The sequence below is a fragment of the Eleginops maclovinus genome, chromosome 8 (assembly GCF_036324505.1).
Source record: "Eleginops maclovinus isolate JMC-PN-2008 ecotype Puerto Natales chromosome 8, JC_Emac_rtc_rv5, whole genome shotgun sequence".
In the NCBI taxonomy this organism is placed as follows: Eukaryota; Metazoa; Chordata; class Actinopteri; order Perciformes; family Eleginopidae; genus Eleginops; species Eleginops maclovinus.
Window position 1 is genome coordinate 12913512 of NC_086356.1, and position 16802 is coordinate 12930313.

Genomic DNA, 16802 nt, shown 5'->3' on the forward strand with positions numbered 1-16802 from the left:
CTTAATATTGTTGCTTTCAACTAACCTAATAGTACAGTTAACGGAAATGTGTTAAAATAATACATTTAACTAAACTCAATGTTCCAGTATTTTCAGTGTACCACATGCAATGTCTGACAACTGTGGCATTCCCCCTTTAAATGTAACATGTTTCTGTGGTACTTGGTACCACTTCTCTTTGTTGTTTTTTCTTTTTGTATAAAAGGTAATACAGGAGGAACTAAGGTCCTTACAAATGGTTAATGTGTCATTATAATCCATTAATCAATGCTCATGGGTTCCTTGCTGTTTTCTAAAGCCACCTTGTCTGCATTTGTCAATTGAAAGCACGTTAAAAAGGTATTCTGCTAAAGTTCAGTGGTTTATTTATGTATGTTAAATTACATGTTGCAGTTAAAATAATGTTATAAAAATAAAATGTCAAATTGGAAAAGAATGATAAATTAACTAAGACTATAATCCTCTCTATTAGGCCAAACTAATAAAGCCATTATTTAAATATTTTGATAAGAAGTTTGAACTGGATGTTCAATCTAAATCAATTTAAAAAGCAGTCAATAAGCGTTGACATGGGATGAAAAAAATTGCTCTAAAAAGGATTGATCAGATCTTTCTTTAGATATGAAATGCATTTAATAACATCTGTTAGTATGGCAAAGAATAGACATGGCTGCCTATTAATTCTGTAAAAAGAAGAAGAAGAAGAAGAAGAAGAAGAAGCTATCATTAGTTCACAGCGGGGCTCTGGTATGGTGTAGTAGTGCTCCACGTGATCCATGAGTAAAAGCTCCACCTTTAGGATAAACCAGAGGCGGCATCTGCGCGGCTGCTGCCTGCGGGACAGACGGACAGGACGGCATGCGGGAGTGAGCAGTGCCGCTGCGGGCTTTCAGCTTTCAGGATTTTTTTCTTTTTTACTCCTTTTTCGACTATGATTTTCGCTTTCCGGCTCCCTGAGGTTGACGAAGGGCTGAGTCCGCGAGAAAGAGACACACAAACAGGTCCTTGCGCGGTGCGTTCGCTGTCCTTCCCGTTAATATGAGACTCTGATGAGTGCGGAGAGGACAGGATGCCCGTCAGCGGCGCAGACTCCCTGAAGCCCAGCGCCTTCATCCCGGTGTGCACGGCCGCCTGCCTCCTAGTCGGCTCCACCTCCCTGTTCTTCGTCTTCACGTAAGTGCGACCCTACAAATGAAAAGTTGGAGACATGCACTGTTGGTTTGCGCAACAGAAAAAAATCATCCATCCATCCTGACACCCATCGCTGTTCATCCACCATGCATCAGGTACTCTTTCCTTTAACGATGTCATTATTTGCATGTGGAAGTGGATTTTGAGTATAACATGTTGGCAATTCTCTTCTTTCATGGTTGTAAGCTGAATATTGTACAGTATTTTACACATTCTTAGTTTTTTACTTAATTCTAAATAACAACAAAAAAAAAAAAAAAAACTGCTTTACGAATAGCATAAAACCATTTAACTATAAATGTACAAAACAACCATTCCTTCCTCACTGACTTCACCCTGCTGGCAGACGGTATATCTGACCTTGTTGGCTCTCAATGTGGGCTATCCTGGGTGCCTGCCCAGTGCACCCTGAGGACTCGGAGTAGGCACAGTTGAGGGGATAAGCCACCCACAATCAACATGTATCAAAGTGTCATTATGACCCACATGGGTAATATAAATATAACTGAAAGAAAACAATACTCTCTGGTTTGTGGAAGGATCAGAAAAGCTGATTTGAAATCTAACTTTCAATACAACATGGTGAAGAGGTGGTGAAATGGATAATTTTAGCCTCCTGTTTCTGACCTATTTGTGAGGAACTAGTGGGAGGCTGCACTAAAGCCAACGCTGGCATGCAGAAAAAAATGAAACACAATATCTCATAATACCCTCGAATCCAATTTAAATGAGGCCTATAGGTTTGTCAGATTTATCAATATTTCAAAGGCTTTACTTGTAAATTCAAAATAAAAAAAACAGACCACTGCCACATATAACAGTAGGCTACTCTCCTTTCAAAATGAAAACCCCTCTGACATGATATGACTTACTGAGAAGGCTCCCACCTCATCAGCTCCATGCTAGTCAACTGACCTTTAACCTCTGTAGCCATATCTGTCCTAGTTTCTCCGTGTTCTCCAGCAGTGCACCGTTTCCACTGGAAATCTGACACCAGATTGGGATTAGGATCCTCTTTTCAATGCCATGTGATCCCCCATCTGGAAAAAATGGAGTCTGGGGGTCAGTGAATTCACTTGGAATGAATTTCACTAAAAAATGCATATAAGTAGTTTTAATATTTTTTTCAGAAAGCTCCATTATCTTTTTCATAGCCCCCTTTTCTTTTCTTTATAGATCTTTTTTTTAAATAACTGATTGTTGGAGATTGTTGGAGATCCTGCGAAAAACAAATATTCAACAGAAATTGAGTTTAGTTTTTATATGTGAGAAGTATATAAAACACTTTCTCTACTTTAGGGTAGGACTGAGCGCTAATTCAATAAGATCATATCATATTGTAATGAAACCATACACACAGACACAATTAGTCTAAATTAATAATAACAAGCACATACTAGATACAATTTCTCAGCAAATCTCATCAAACTCAAATGTGCTGCATGGTTACATCCAACTATTGTCTTATTATCTTTCAGTAATATAAGACATGACTTAAAGGGAGTTGGAATTGTTTATAATACAAAAATATTCACAGCAGCTAATGCTGAGGTCATGAAGCCTTCTGGAAGTAGTGGCAGGCTCACAGGCCAGAAAAGGTGAAAAAACCCAGATGAACCCAACTCATTCTCAGTGAGAGAAAAAAGAAATCAATGACCTGCTGACGTGATAGATTGAGATGAGACTTCTTAATTGGGACTGGATTGCTAAACCAGCAAAACCAGGACACTGCAAATGATTGAAAGAACAAGTGATGAATCTGCGGCTTCTTATGGGACATTCGTTGCATTCCAGCTGAACTGATCTTATAACCTAACCATCTTTTTAATTAACGCAGTAAGTAAAATAGAGCTCATGGCTTAAAATAAATCAATAGTGAGGGTCTGCACATTGTTATTGCGATATTTCAAAATGTAGGGAGAGTCATATTTATCTTTATTCAAGGAAATATGTCAATCATATCAAACATTATATACATAAAAAACATTGACTTCAAGGGTTAGGGTACATAGGAACAAATACAGAGTCAAAAAATAGTGATAATTACAAAAGGTAATATTTCATTTAAAATATTGATCAAATACACTTTTCAATAGGGGTACCATATTGTTGTAATTCTAAGTAGAAACGTGCAATATGTAGTTTAGAGTCAGTCCATTTCTTCTTGTGGTTGTGACATGTTCCCCCAAATACAACATGTTGGAAAGAAAAAACAATATTTGTATCAAATCCATCATCTATAAAGTTTATTAAAATGTTCTCATCCTGAAGTTGTATCGTTTTTTCCACGTTAAACTTAGGAAAATACTCAGACCAAAACATTTTACACTTGACCAATATCCGGTGTGATATCCTGTGTGTCTACCAAGTCAGCAACCGCAGCGACAGTGACTCCTTTCCCCCAGAAGCAGAGATGGACAGGTGCCATGCTCTGTCACCCTCGTCTTTGTAACACTGAGTCAAAGGGACACCGCTTGTCATCTGTCAAAACTTCACCTTGTTTTTACCCCTGGTTGCTGTGAATGATGGGAGCACTCAAGAAAATCATCCAGCCTTGAGTCCTTTTTTTTGGTCGCTTGATGCACCCTTTTACCCATAATTTGTATCATAAACCCTGCAGGCATGTAACGTCTTTCATCTTATCATCCAATATTCATGCAGTGTGTGTAAGTACATTAATAGTGGAAGTGTGCATTCCATTTCTGTTTCCACTGCCGGTTTGGAACAGTAAGAAAACAACCTTTAAAAAGGCTCTTTTGTTTTCCTAAAATTCATCATCATTTCCTGCTATTGTTCCTCTGACCTTGAACTGTTGTTTGGGTTGGCGCTCAAGGTTTTGTGCATTGTTAAACTCTTGTTCGCCTACGCCCAACAAAGACCACTGACATCAGAACGACCAGAAGAATGTCCCTTGCTAATTAGGTTGTGTTTTGCTCTTGCTCAGAAAATTGCTTTAGAATACAGAAATCTGTAGAAAAAAAGCCCACAGTTGTGATATGCTCGAGCTGGAACGTGCATGTTGAAACGCTGCAGACAGGAATGTTATTCTTTGGATGTGAAATGTTGAAGAGGAGCTGCAGGTTAAGTTGATAAACCCCTGAGTTCATTGAATTGAGTACGACTGTTTTTATTATCTCCGTCAAGCATAAGCCTGGTGGGAGATCATGCATTTGGTTGTGTGTGTGTGTGTGTGTGTGTGTGTGTGTGTGTGTGTGTGTGTGTGTGTGTGTGTGTGTGTGTGTGTATGTGTGTGTGCATCTGTATGTCAGCAGCTAAACTCACATACTACTGGGCCCATCAGCGTAATACTTTTGGTGCTCATGTGCAACTCTATGCTCATGGATCTCTTGTGGTTGCACTGATTCGCAACTGTTATACCTTCATTACCTGCCGACGTCTCACTCCACTTCAGTAGCTAATATGCATTCTCGGCGATTAGCTTGGCTAGGCCTTGGGTGCGTTTAGAAACTGACATCCATAGAAAAACTGTGGTCTTTTGTTGAACAGCATTAGCATGTTATTTTCAAACAGGTGTGTTATGATCCACTAAAGTAAGACATGATGCAAGATGAATAAGTTACTGTTCTTTTTACCACTCCACCATCCTGACTGTGATGATGAATTAGTGACAATTGAGGGTGATTCCAGTCTTTTTTGATAAAGAGGGGAGAGGGACACACAGGATTTAAGATTTCAACTTTCATTTGTGAAGATTAATGTGTTGTTTCTGCTTTGAAAAACATAAAAAAAACTATTAAAATCGAAATATGGAATATACAGATCCTTATCCTCTATTATGAAGGAAAGCTTTACTTGTGTGAATCAGAAAAATAACTCCATAACTGAAAGCATTTTTTAGAACTTTTCCACAATCATAATCCTGAATGTACTTCATCTCTATCGGATAATACACAGCGAGAACATGGATAAGGAAATAAGGATGACCCAAGTCCTGGATCAAATGAGTCTGTGTGAAAGCATGCAACCCCAGTCCTTTCTGCCCTGATGTATTTATAAATCTGACACATCACATGGCAGTGATGTCCTTTATGTAACCGTGACAATAGCCGGTTTGAGAAAAGGGAGCTCTGGCTGTCATCAGTGGCGAGCTCGCTGCTTGACCAATTGTGCGGCGTCTGCTGTGCCACTGACCCACTGCAGGGATGGGGGCAGCGTGCAGATTGCGAGAGCAGCTTACTGTTCTGTGTGATTTAATACAGCTCCGTCCGGGCTGTTTCATTAGGTGGGGCTTGTCTTTCCGCGCTGCAGTGTAATGAACTGTTTCTCCCTGAGGTCCAGATGGCCTCAGAGCGATGATGGAGGCTGGCTGTCCACGCTGTAATCTGGTGCATAAGAAATCAGACGGATGAACTCTTAACATGCTTCCAGTTCACCTTCAGTGCCTCATCTGCAGCGCCATTATTGATTTGGAACAGGCCTGTATTTGTCATAACAAGCTAATTTGGTGAATGTATTCAAATATCTGAAGGGATAATAGAGAACATCAGATATATTATAACATTTCAAAATCTAAGGGTTATAATTTATGATTGAAGGATTGAATGGATGTATTTTATTGGCATTTTTTCGTAGAAAGATGTGATTGACTGCTATAACTAACCAGCTCAAGTTAAAACAGATTAATGCATCTGATCAGCTATAAGCACATGTTAACACAAGATCATATTTAGTGAGAATAAGTTTGATACATATCCTAAATACTAGCCTAGAGGGGGGTCATGTTATTCTCCTTAATCTTTTTGTCACATTTCCCTGCATCTTAAGATCCTCATAATGACATTATTCTAAATTTGTTGAAGTCTACAAAAAAAATCTTGTTTTATTTCCAGTCTTTCCTCACGATCTATAAGGGGTTCATCTTCAGGTAAGCCGTTAGTGAATCGATTGGTCATGATATACAGTATACAGTAATGTGTGGTGTGATATATGGTGACCTCCCGATCTGTGTTTAATATCTAACGTGAGGAAGCCACAATGCACTGGACGGGCAGAAATGGTCTGTAATCCAGAGATCATAATCCAGGGATTACTGGGTTTGCAGCTGGCAAGGCATCAGCAGGCATTCCTCTCGAGGGGGGTGGACCCCTCCCCCACAGCCTTAAACCAGCTGGGGGGTTTGGGGATTGGAGCTGCACTGGGATGAGGCGCATAATTGAAGCGGATGACTTAGAATTTTTTCAGAGTTTTCACTTTCCATAAGACCTTTTGTTTGAATCCCTCAAATGTATTTAAGGGTAACTTGCCCATGGAGAATATATGTGGAAAAAGAGATTTAGAAAATGTATTAAGACACCTGTTATACCTTTGTCCTTTCAACAGTCCTATCAGGCACTTTTTTCTCTAACTATATCATACCAAAAACATTAAAATGTGCTTATTCAAATAGAAAATTCCCACACAGTAGGTTAACATGTGATGTTCAATCAAACACTTTTAATATAATCAAGTGAATATTTTCCTCTGTGTAACCTGATTACACAACCCCTCCCTCTAATCTCACACAGCAGAGATATAATCATACTCCCATTCAGTATAACTCAAAACACACACAGTGTGTCGGTGGGAAATAAAGTGAGGGTTCTCTAACATTTTTAGGTCCAGTAAGAAAGATGTTATACTTAAATCCATTTGTCCTTTTGTAAAATGAGTTAAGAAGCACCTACATGAATTAGATTCGATCTGCTTTATTTAATCTTCTTATCTATTTGAATTGCATTTAATTGAATTGGAAACTTTTATCATGGCTATCTGACTTCTTATTATGGTCAGTGCTTTTCCGAGATAGAAACAACCACAAATGTGTCAAATGTCTTGTTTTCTCTGGCCAACAGACGCACCCCTAAAAATATTCAGTTAATAGTGTTTTAAAAATGGTGAAAAGCAGCAAATTGTAACAATTGAAATGCAGAAAGAAGTATATGTTTGCCATTTTGCTTCAAAAAATGACACCCTATTTAACATTTTATCCACTGATTAATTGAACTAATCAATTAATCAGTGGATAACATCTAAATGAACATCTAAGCTGTCCCAACATCAAACACCTTATATAAAAACTGAGTAAATGTTCTCTGGAAGAAATTCCAGATGTTTTCCTATTTCAAGTTTCACAAAAGTGAGGGTTTACATATTAAAGCTGTTTTAAATTCTATTGTTAATTAAATATATTTGAGTTTTGGATCGTTCGCAACCTCACATCAACAATGACCAACTTCAACATGCATCTTTCAATATTTTTGACATTTTATGCCCAAATAATGACTGGATAATGGAAACAAATCTTAGTGGTGGTATCCAGTCCTGCTTCATTGTGTAACACAGCTAGAGTAAGTTGCGTGCCTTTACTCCAGGGTTCAGAGACCCTTTGCCAGTGGAGACCCCATCATTTAATCCCTTGTTGTGGGCACTAATACATGCTTATCTTTCACAGTAAACAATTACTTTTGTGATCCTCTGCTCCCATCAGAATAAATGGGATGAAGATTATCCCTTAGAATCTTTGTTGTCGCCCTGCTTTGTCTTACCCTCGACTTCTACACGACGGATACTTGCAAGGCTCAAAACACATTGGAAAAGCTTTGATTTACAAAACGCATTCTGCTTTGAATTGACCCTCAGTTGTGCTTGTATACTCAGATGCCCGTGGCTGGGTGTGAACATCAGCCCTGCTGTGCCACCATGTTGTGCCATCCTCTTCCTTTTTGTGCTGGCCAACTTCACCATGGCAACCTTTATGGATGCTGGTGTGCTCCCAATAGGTTAGTAATCAAAGTGATGTTATGCTCACAGTAAAATATATACTTTTTGATTGGTGGAGGTGTTGTTTTACCATTTTCATATGTGCTTTTCCAGCTAACGAGGACGAGGACAAGGACGATGAGTTCCGCGCTCCGCTGTATAAAAATGTGGACGTGAAGGGCGTCCAGGTGCGGATGAAGTGGTGCGCCTCGTGTCATTTCTACAGACCTCCACGCTGCTCCCACTGCAGCGTCTGTGATCACTGTGTGGAGGTCAGTGCAAAATCTAAGAGAAGAGACTGGGCATCAATAGTTTTTAGTAAGAAAATCAGTCGTAGAGAATGAGTGATAACAGCGTGGATGGACAGATTGGGGTAGTGCAGCAGTGTGTGTGTGGGGGGAAAGTCAATAAAGGGGATTTCTGCAGAGTGAATGATGGACAGAGTGTGATGGAGCGAGAGAGATCTCATTAATCAGGTTAATCCTTTTCTGAGGTCCTATGTGGTCTCTGTAGAAATGCAATTTGAAAAAGGGTTCAAACCGCCAGCATTAAACAAAGTGTATTTACAAAGCACATCGGATACTGCTGCGTTATGTAGGTGTGCTTTTTTATGTCTTTTAATTTTCTCCCACAATGTCCCCTCAGGACTTTGACCACCACTGTCCCTGGGTGAATAACTGCATCGGGAGGAGAAACTACCGCTACTTCTTCCTGTTTCTGTTGTCGCTGACAGCTCACATGATCTGTGTCTTCACTTTTGGCCTCATATACGTCCTGCATCACCGGGACGAGTTATGGAAGCTGCACTGCACTGTCACGTATCCTTACACACTCTGAAGATGTGTGAGAGTGCATCTATCTGTGCATTTATTTAAATATATCAACATTAAATGAGACTTATATGAAGCAGTTTTCCTTAACAGCATGTACAGTTTGGTGGTGATCAGTATATCAGGGCTGTTTATCATCCCGGTCCTGGGACTCGCTGGATTCCACCTGTACCTGGTGTCCCGGGGACGCACCACAAATGAACAAGTCAGTTTGATTTAATAAAATGAACTTTATTAGGTTCTGAAACACTCAACTAGCCAAGAAAAATGTCATGTCATGACAATTCTGTAAATCATTTTTTGCTGAATTCATTTTACCTTCAATTTTGTCAAGAAACACTTCCTTTTTAAAACATTCCTTTCCTACATGGTAATTTCTGTATTTTCAAACCAGTATCAGCTTTTTATAGTAATTACTGTGATTACATTCATGATTATCTAGATAAAAATCACCTTGATCAACTTATTATGTGTTTTTAATGCGATCCGAGATCAAATCCTATATCGTTCCATCCCTAGATTTCCCAGCTATGTTATTCCAACGTATTATCCCTGACATGATTTATTTACATCTTATTATAATGAAAACATGTGTTCTGTCATCTTTTCCTGATGCCACAGGTCACTGGGAAGTTTCAAGGAGGAGTAAATCCTTTCACACGAGGTTGTTGCAACAATCTGGAGTATCTGGTGTGCAGCCCCATCTCTCCAAAGTAAGATCCATTACCGGTACTTCTACTTAATCTTCAGATTTTCAGGAAGATTTTAACTCACTGGCTGACGCCCTGTTTGTCATGTGACTCCAGCTACACAGCGAGGCCCTGTAAGAAAGCAGTGGTCCATGTCCAGGCTCCTTTCCTCAGACCGGAGATTGACAGGCAGAGGCCGGTGAAGGTCAAGGACAACGGGATACAGAGTCAGGATCTTCAAAACAAAGTACGCATGAACAAATGCCAAATTCAAAGATAAATATTTTCTCATATGACATCTTAGGATTGTAACTCCAGTTGTCAAGAGATCAGATCACTCATGCTCTGTGTTTTTTACTCCTGCCAGCGAACGTCAGCCGGAGCTGTGGAGCTGTCAGACATCAAACAGATAAAGACTCCTCCACCGCTGCCACCCAAACCCGACCACGGCATGCTGAAAAGCCAATTTACTGTTATGGATGGTACTGTTGGATGACACGTATACAATTTGCCAGCCAGACAAATATTTTGATTGCATACTTAACTTACTATGTATAGTATTCGCATAGTTTTATAACCCTGCAGAATCAATTGAAGTATGAGTGTTTGTCCAGTCCTATTTAAAGACTAAACAGCATAGGGTTGTAATCATGGTGCCAAAATACGTACTGGATAGAGGCTAGAATATAATTATATTTTCCTCCTATTAAAGTATGTTTACTAAAAACTAGAGTTCCCAGGTGTCTAGGATGTCATTTTTTATTATTGTGAAATGTAAAATATACATTTTTAACATGATTTTTAAAGATAGAGATATTCACTAGGTACTTATTATACCAGTTAACTCAACATTAGTTGGTCTTTTTATGGAATCTTTCATCTGTATCCTACAATTATTCACAGAGTGTTCTCTTTTTCAGAGATGGGACATCATACCAAATCTATCATTCCTGTATCCATTCCCACTGTGCCGCAGCTACGGCCTGTCCTGGAAGCCATCTCCAGAGGATCGTCACCCATTCCCCCGGAGCAGGTGATTTTCAGTTTGATTTGTGTTTTTTTGTTGAAATATTTACATCTATATCTAAGTCCATATTTGTTATGCTTGTGTGACTTGGTGTGTGTGTTTTTCTGATGTTGGTTAGTTGCTGAAGACATCAGAGCAGCAAGGAAACACCAACGGTCATGACTCCCGCTCGGAGCCTAAAGAAAGCCCTGCGAGAGGAAGCCAGCAGGCCGGCCTTCCAGTCCAGACCAACACCAGCTCCAGCCTACTGCAGCTCAACTCTCTGACGCTCAACTCCCGCTCACTCACCCTCAGACACAACAATCGCCATGGCAGCAAATCCCACCTACCTATGCATGGTGATGGTTTGGGATCCAATCCCCCACCGGGAATCATCAACTCGTCCAGCCTGCTTGCCAACCACAGCAGCAGCCTCTCCTACGATAACATTATCAACCCTGCAGACCCTCAGTTCCTGGCACAGAGAGGGGCTCCTCCGGTCAGCTACCACCCTCACTATATGACTCTGGGCTCAGACGGGACTGTGGTGCAGCGGGCCTCCCCTCACGGCTACAGTCCCGTGTTTATGGGCGTCACCAGGCAGTCCCCTCAGCCTCGAGACTCCTCCCCCTCAATGCAGGGTCTCTCCTCTAGAGATCCCTCACCGTCTTTCCAAGGTTTCATCCAAAGAGACCCTTCTCCTAATTTTCAAGGGTTGATGCCGAGGGACCTTGCCACCCAAAGCTTAACATCACGGGAAGTTGCCCCTCCAGGTCTGGCGATGCGAGATCTGACCTCTCAGAGTCTCCGAGACAGTCTTCGCGATCTGGGTCCGCAGGGTTTGACGCCTCAGAAGTCTTCCACTGCACGCTATGATAGCTTTTCCAAAACAATCATGGCATCGATCCACGAGAGACGAGAGATGGATGATAGGGAGAGGATGCTGCGTCTCCAAGCCAGGTCCCAGGCCATGTATGGCCCAGATGTGGGGATCTATGACATTCCCAGCAGGAGGAGTCTACCACCGGAAAACACCCGACCCACGGGCTCCCGCGGACCGACTCCTCCGGCCTACGGCTCCAGGGAGTTCCTGATGAGTACAGGCATCCTCGGGTACGGCTTGAGGACCTCACCCCTCTCCAGCTCCTCCACATCGTCTCTGACTCGAGGCCCGAAAACTTCCAGCTCCCCTCTGCAGAGCAGCAGCAGCAGCAGCCTGCAAAGCAAGGGCAGGTCTTCCTCTCCGGCGTACGGCCCTCCGGACAGACAGACTCAACCCCTCCCTTCCTCTACATCCACTCTGCCCCGTTTACCCTCCTCCTCCACCCCCTCGTACGCCTCCTATGCCACCACAAAACGATCCTCCCTCCCATTCTCCTCCGAGGGGAAGGACTCAGTCACTCTGGGAGCCCTGAAATAAATACTCCATGTTTTTGATGGTGTGAATGAATCATCTATGCAGTGTTAGTCTCGGTCTTCACAGTTCCCAAATACTTTGTAAATAAGAGGCCATGCAGGACTTTCATCTGTGGGAGGGTGTGGGTGAATACACATGAAGGACAATAACAGAATTATTCCAAGTTCCAAATCTGCAAAACGGTGAATCTCAGGATAGTCGTGCCTCCTCTTACACACAGAGTGAGCTCTACAAAAACTCAGTCAAACCAGAAGAGCTATGTGAAGAATACAGGTTAACTTATTATCTGTTTGTATGTGTTTTGATATTGCTTTTGTGAAACAATGTAATACCATATCATCCAATATGTCTCCCGCTGCAAAACACCCATTTTAATAGAATTTTGTAGTTGTTTATATGAATAAACTTATTTTGTAATTTTCATTTCTGTTTCATGCTATTTTCTTATCTGAATGGCTGCCAGTAAAGCCACCTGCGCAGCTTTGCAGAATAAAATGGATGAGGTTTTACATATTTAAAGCACCTGCTGCTCTAAGTTGCAAAAAGAAAAATGCATTTGCTGCTGGTCATTTAACTTGCTACAGAGTATTATACTACAACACTTGCTCCAAATCCTAAAGATAATTTGTTCTCATTACAAATGACATGCTTTACTGAAATATAGCAGCTATACACTTTACAGTCATTTCTATTAGAAACTGGGACGGCTCATACACCTATGCAACAGTGATTGAAGCGCTCGTTGAAAAAAAAAGGCATGTAAAGGAAAGTTTAAAATACATCTAAATGTGGTGGATTGATTCACTGGATCTGCAATGCCAGTTTCTGCTTTGAATGTGAGTTTGGCACCCTCTAGTGAACAGTTTCAGAAGGAGGAGTGGCGTTGGTTAGGCAGTGAGCTCCAGCAGATGATGCTATTGTGTGGAAAATACCAAAAAACAGCATGTTGTCGATGTCACGGACTACAACTAATGGAAAAGTCCTAGGGCGGCTGGATAGTGTGCCCTATATTTAAGGAAGTCCATTTCACACTGCATTTTATTATCACTACAGGTAGTTCACACTAAAAAATAATAAGAAAATCAAGAATATAAAAACTTGACAAGGCACAAATCTCCTCCTTTTTTTTCATTTAATCTACAAGAGAAAAAGGCATCTGTAGGAAGTGTGGCTTTATGTTTTTCTAGGGTCAGATGAGAAATCCAGTGACTCATTTTGCATTTTTCTTCAAACGTCTGCTCTTCTGGCTGGCCTTCAGTCTCAGGACAGCCTCATGAGTCATTCAGGGTCTTTGCGGCAGAAATTACCTATCGCCGTGATAGACAAATACACTTTTGTGTTTAGGCAATAAATGACAAGGCTTGACTTTGACGTTGAAGCTTTTCATGTGAGTTATAGTTGCACTTGACCTTATAGCAGGTGCAGACTCGACAACAGGAAAGCTTGAAAGGATTTAGTGATTTAAACTGTTGGCAGGAATTTACAACACAGCTGAGGAACTGACAGATTTCACATCAGACCGGTTAATTCAGTGATGTAAAAAACTTGCTTGTGAATGCCTAGTTAAAGACCTGACAACAACAAAGATGTGATGCATGAACAGAAAAAAGCCTCTCAGTTCGAGTGCCAGAGAATAACAAGGAAAGTGTAAACAGCATTGTTCGGGATTCATTGGAGCATTTAGTTCTTGCCAAAATTATGTCAAACAAGATTGCAAATGATATTACACAGTCTTTTCACTCGGGAGATTGTGCAGACGGCTGTAAGGAATTCAGAAGAGATAGCTGTTGAATATGTTGAGGCCTAAAGCATCATTAGAAGAGGGATGTGAACAAGATTCATCGACATCCTCTACTCAAATATGCAGGCTATATCTCAAGTGGTTTAGTTCTCAGCGATTATTTTCCTTTTACAGTCACACTTTTACAAGGAAAAGTGCAATATCGACCAGAAACCGCTGCAATCATTGTCTAAGCTACAGCAGTTTGAAAAACCTGTCGTCATAAAAATTCAAAGCTCTACAAGAAAAAAAGAGAGCCTTTCATCATTTTAGGTAGCCTCAAATGATTACATTTTGAATCTCTCTTCAAAAATGTTTTTGCCTTGAATTAAAAAATATCCTGTTTATTAAACGACAATTTCACAGTTTATCCCATGCCCACATTGAAACAGTATTTGGTACCTGCAAATGTTCCTTCTATTCATATTGAATGTGAATATAACCTTTCTTTAATAATTCTTATATAAGAAATGTTTTTCTCCTCCCACAAAGGGGCTCCATAATGATCGGGAGAGTGGATGAACCTTACAAATGCTAGCTGTGTGTAAGAGGGCATCTACGTTTTATTTCAGTCCTCTGTAAACACTGATTTTCATGACCAAAAATGTCCTATCCCACTCAGTTTGGAAAACACTAATTCGTTTTTCTTATGTTCAAAATGTAAATTACACCAATTTAAAAGCACTTCAAATAAGAGTATAACAATAAAATAAAAAGACACAGTTTCAAAAGGAAACACTTTACAATCATCCCTGTTTGAAAATCAAGTTCACATCCATATTATTGACCTGCTTGCTCAAGCTAAAATTGTTAAAATTATTTTTGCTAGGATAAACATTTGATCTTCTGATGTTCTTTTTGTCTTTATGCTGGTAAAAAACACAGCTGTCAAAAATTAAAGCAAATATTCTGTTCATATTTTGAGGGAAGTGGAGGGGCGTGTCTCTGGTTGATTGAAAGCAGGTGGCAGGTTTAGTCCCTGCACCTGAACAAGGTGGAGTAAACAAACCTTAGCTACCGATTATAACAAGTCATGGGCAGATAGTGTTGTATACGCAGTGAAATTGAAGTTCATCAAACCTGCATCTTAATGGAGCGGAATTATACCTGCAGGTGAGTGTGTGTTGTTTAATGAGCAGCAGCTGGGCAGCCAATTAGCTAACGGTGTGTGTGATGGCTAGTTCAACAAGCTAGCTGCATGACAAGACGAGTGTTTATACGGATCATATTATGTGATTAAATCACAAGAAAATGAGTAGAAAGCTAATATGGATTGTTGTTCAAACTGTGTATCTCTTGTCTTGTGTATGCTACTTTCTTTCTCTCATAATGATTCTATGTCATGTAGCCTGTAGGTGGTTATAGAGGGATACCACATGGTGTTGCAGCTACAAAACAAGGGGGCCTTTATGAAATCAAAATAATACAAATTGACATGTCTTATTTCACATTACATTCTATTTAGCTGAAGCTTTTATCCAAAACGACTTGCAATAAGCACAATAAACCATGCAAGCAAATAAGCCAAACCATTGTTATTGCTGCTGCTTGAGGTTCAAATGAGCTAAATCTTTAAATAACCTATTTTTATTTGTGTCCAACCAAGTGGGTTTTCAGTCTTCAAAAGGTGTGTAGACTTTCAACAGTCTCGGTTTTTTCTGATTTGTTCAAAAAACATCGTGAACCCTTTTCATGGCTAGATACCATTATGAGGATGTTTTATACATTGGGTGAACTGGCCTCACTCGTTCAATTATTTTGTTAGGTCTCTTTATCCTTAGGCTACATATAACTAATTTGTGTGCGGTCATTGGTGAGTAATAACGGTCTACAGCATCTTCAGTGAAGTGGAGGCAGCCAAAACAATTAGATCTAATAACAATGATAAAATTAGGTGATCATTTCCTATAGTTCATTCATATATATACATTGTTTTCTTTCTCTGGACCACAGGTTTTCTCCGTTGCCATGGTTCTTCTTGCATAATGCATAATGTTTTGATAAACAGAGAGCAATACAAAAAGAATGAATAGTGTGAGGGTTCATCTGAGGAACATAGACTCCTAAACTTGGGTTAATTTACTCAATTTTCAAGTCACCTAAATTGTTTATCATAATTCTAGCGATGCTGCATACTGACCTACATTTGTGCCACCGACTCTCTCTGTAGCAGCGGTTGTCTCTCTCTCTCTCCCTCCCTCTCAGTCTCTTTTCTCTCAGCTCATTGATATGCCTGATCATCAGAGGCATCTCTGAACTGGCTGATTGTCATTTTCAGCTGCAGTGCCACTGATGCATTTCATTTCCTCCCCGGGCTCTCCCTCGGTGTGATTAAGCACTTGCTGCAGTCACTGTTGACAAAGAGAAGTTGGATTAATGGCGCCCTGGATGGTTTCTCCTCTGGATGGGAGGGGGGCTGTTTTATAATATTTACATTATTAATCAAATCACAGAGAAGGGATGTATTGTAGTGCCGCCTCGGGAGAAGTTGTTCTTCTGTGTGTGATCCTGGCTGGTAGTTGTTTCCTAAAACTCACCAAGGGTGTGCAGCAGCAGTCGATGTGAGGGTCAGGACGTCAGGTGCTGCTTTGTCATTTATAGTCTGAGGACAAACTCTCAATCTGACTGGATCCTTTCCAGAAGTAGCATAACTTACTGATTTCCAGTTATATTTCTGCAAATTGATGTTGCTTATGTGATTAGATCATCTTTGAATATTTAAATATGAAAATGAAATGTGACCTTTCCCATCTGAAGCCGATTCTGGTGACCTTTTCTGGTATTTCCAGTGTTATTATGCACTGTGTGTAAAGGGGCCATCTGAAATACAAGCAGAATTTAACACATTGCTGGCACCAATTTCATATTTTTTGTAAACTCTTGATGGATGTTTTGTCTCAGCATTAAATTGAATTAGCCTCAGCTCCACATGCCAGCCTGAGCAGAGCAGAGGTGGAGAAGTGTGGGTTTTAATTAGGACAAACATCTGCACTGAATGTGCCTCTGTGTGGCAGAGTACACAGGAAAAGGATGTACAATTCCCCGCTGAGCACCAAAGACTGTGTGGGCATCTGTTCATTTCAATTCATTCAGTTCCATACATGCTGAAAATGTAATATGTCTTTTTCTG

General features: G+C 40.4%; 1 protein-coding gene across 1 annotated transcript; it reads left to right on the forward strand.

Moving 5' to 3' along the window:
* The first annotated feature begins 823 nt into the window (after window positions 1-823).
* Window positions 824-12315, forward strand: zdhhc8a (zinc finger DHHC-type palmitoyltransferase 8a). The gene is made up of 10 exons (XM_063889041.1): window positions 824-1173; window positions 7849-7970; window positions 8065-8222; window positions 8596-8768; window positions 8883-8985; window positions 9402-9493; window positions 9587-9716; window positions 9837-9951; window positions 10390-10502; window positions 10615-12315. Exons 1-10 carry the CDS (start codon window positions 1070-1072, stop codon window positions 11893-11895), a joined length of 2391 nt encoding a protein of 796 aa, XP_063745111.1. The 5' UTR covers window positions 824-1069; the 3' UTR covers window positions 11896-12315.
* Window positions 12316-16802: the final 4487 nt, after the last annotated feature.

Coding starts and splice junctions, on each gene's coding strand:
- zdhhc8a (XM_063889041.1), top strand. CDS start 1,070: ATGCCCGTCAGCGGCGCAGACTCCCTGAAGCCCAGCGCCTTCATCCCG. Junction 9,494..9,586: donor TGCAGCCCCATCTCTCCAAA/GTAAGATCCATT, acceptor ATGTGACTCCAG/CTACACAGCGAGGCCCTGTA. Junction 10,503..10,614: donor CACCCATTCCCCCGGAGCAG/GTGATTTTCAGT, acceptor GATGTTGGTTAG/TTGCTGAAGACATCAGAGCA.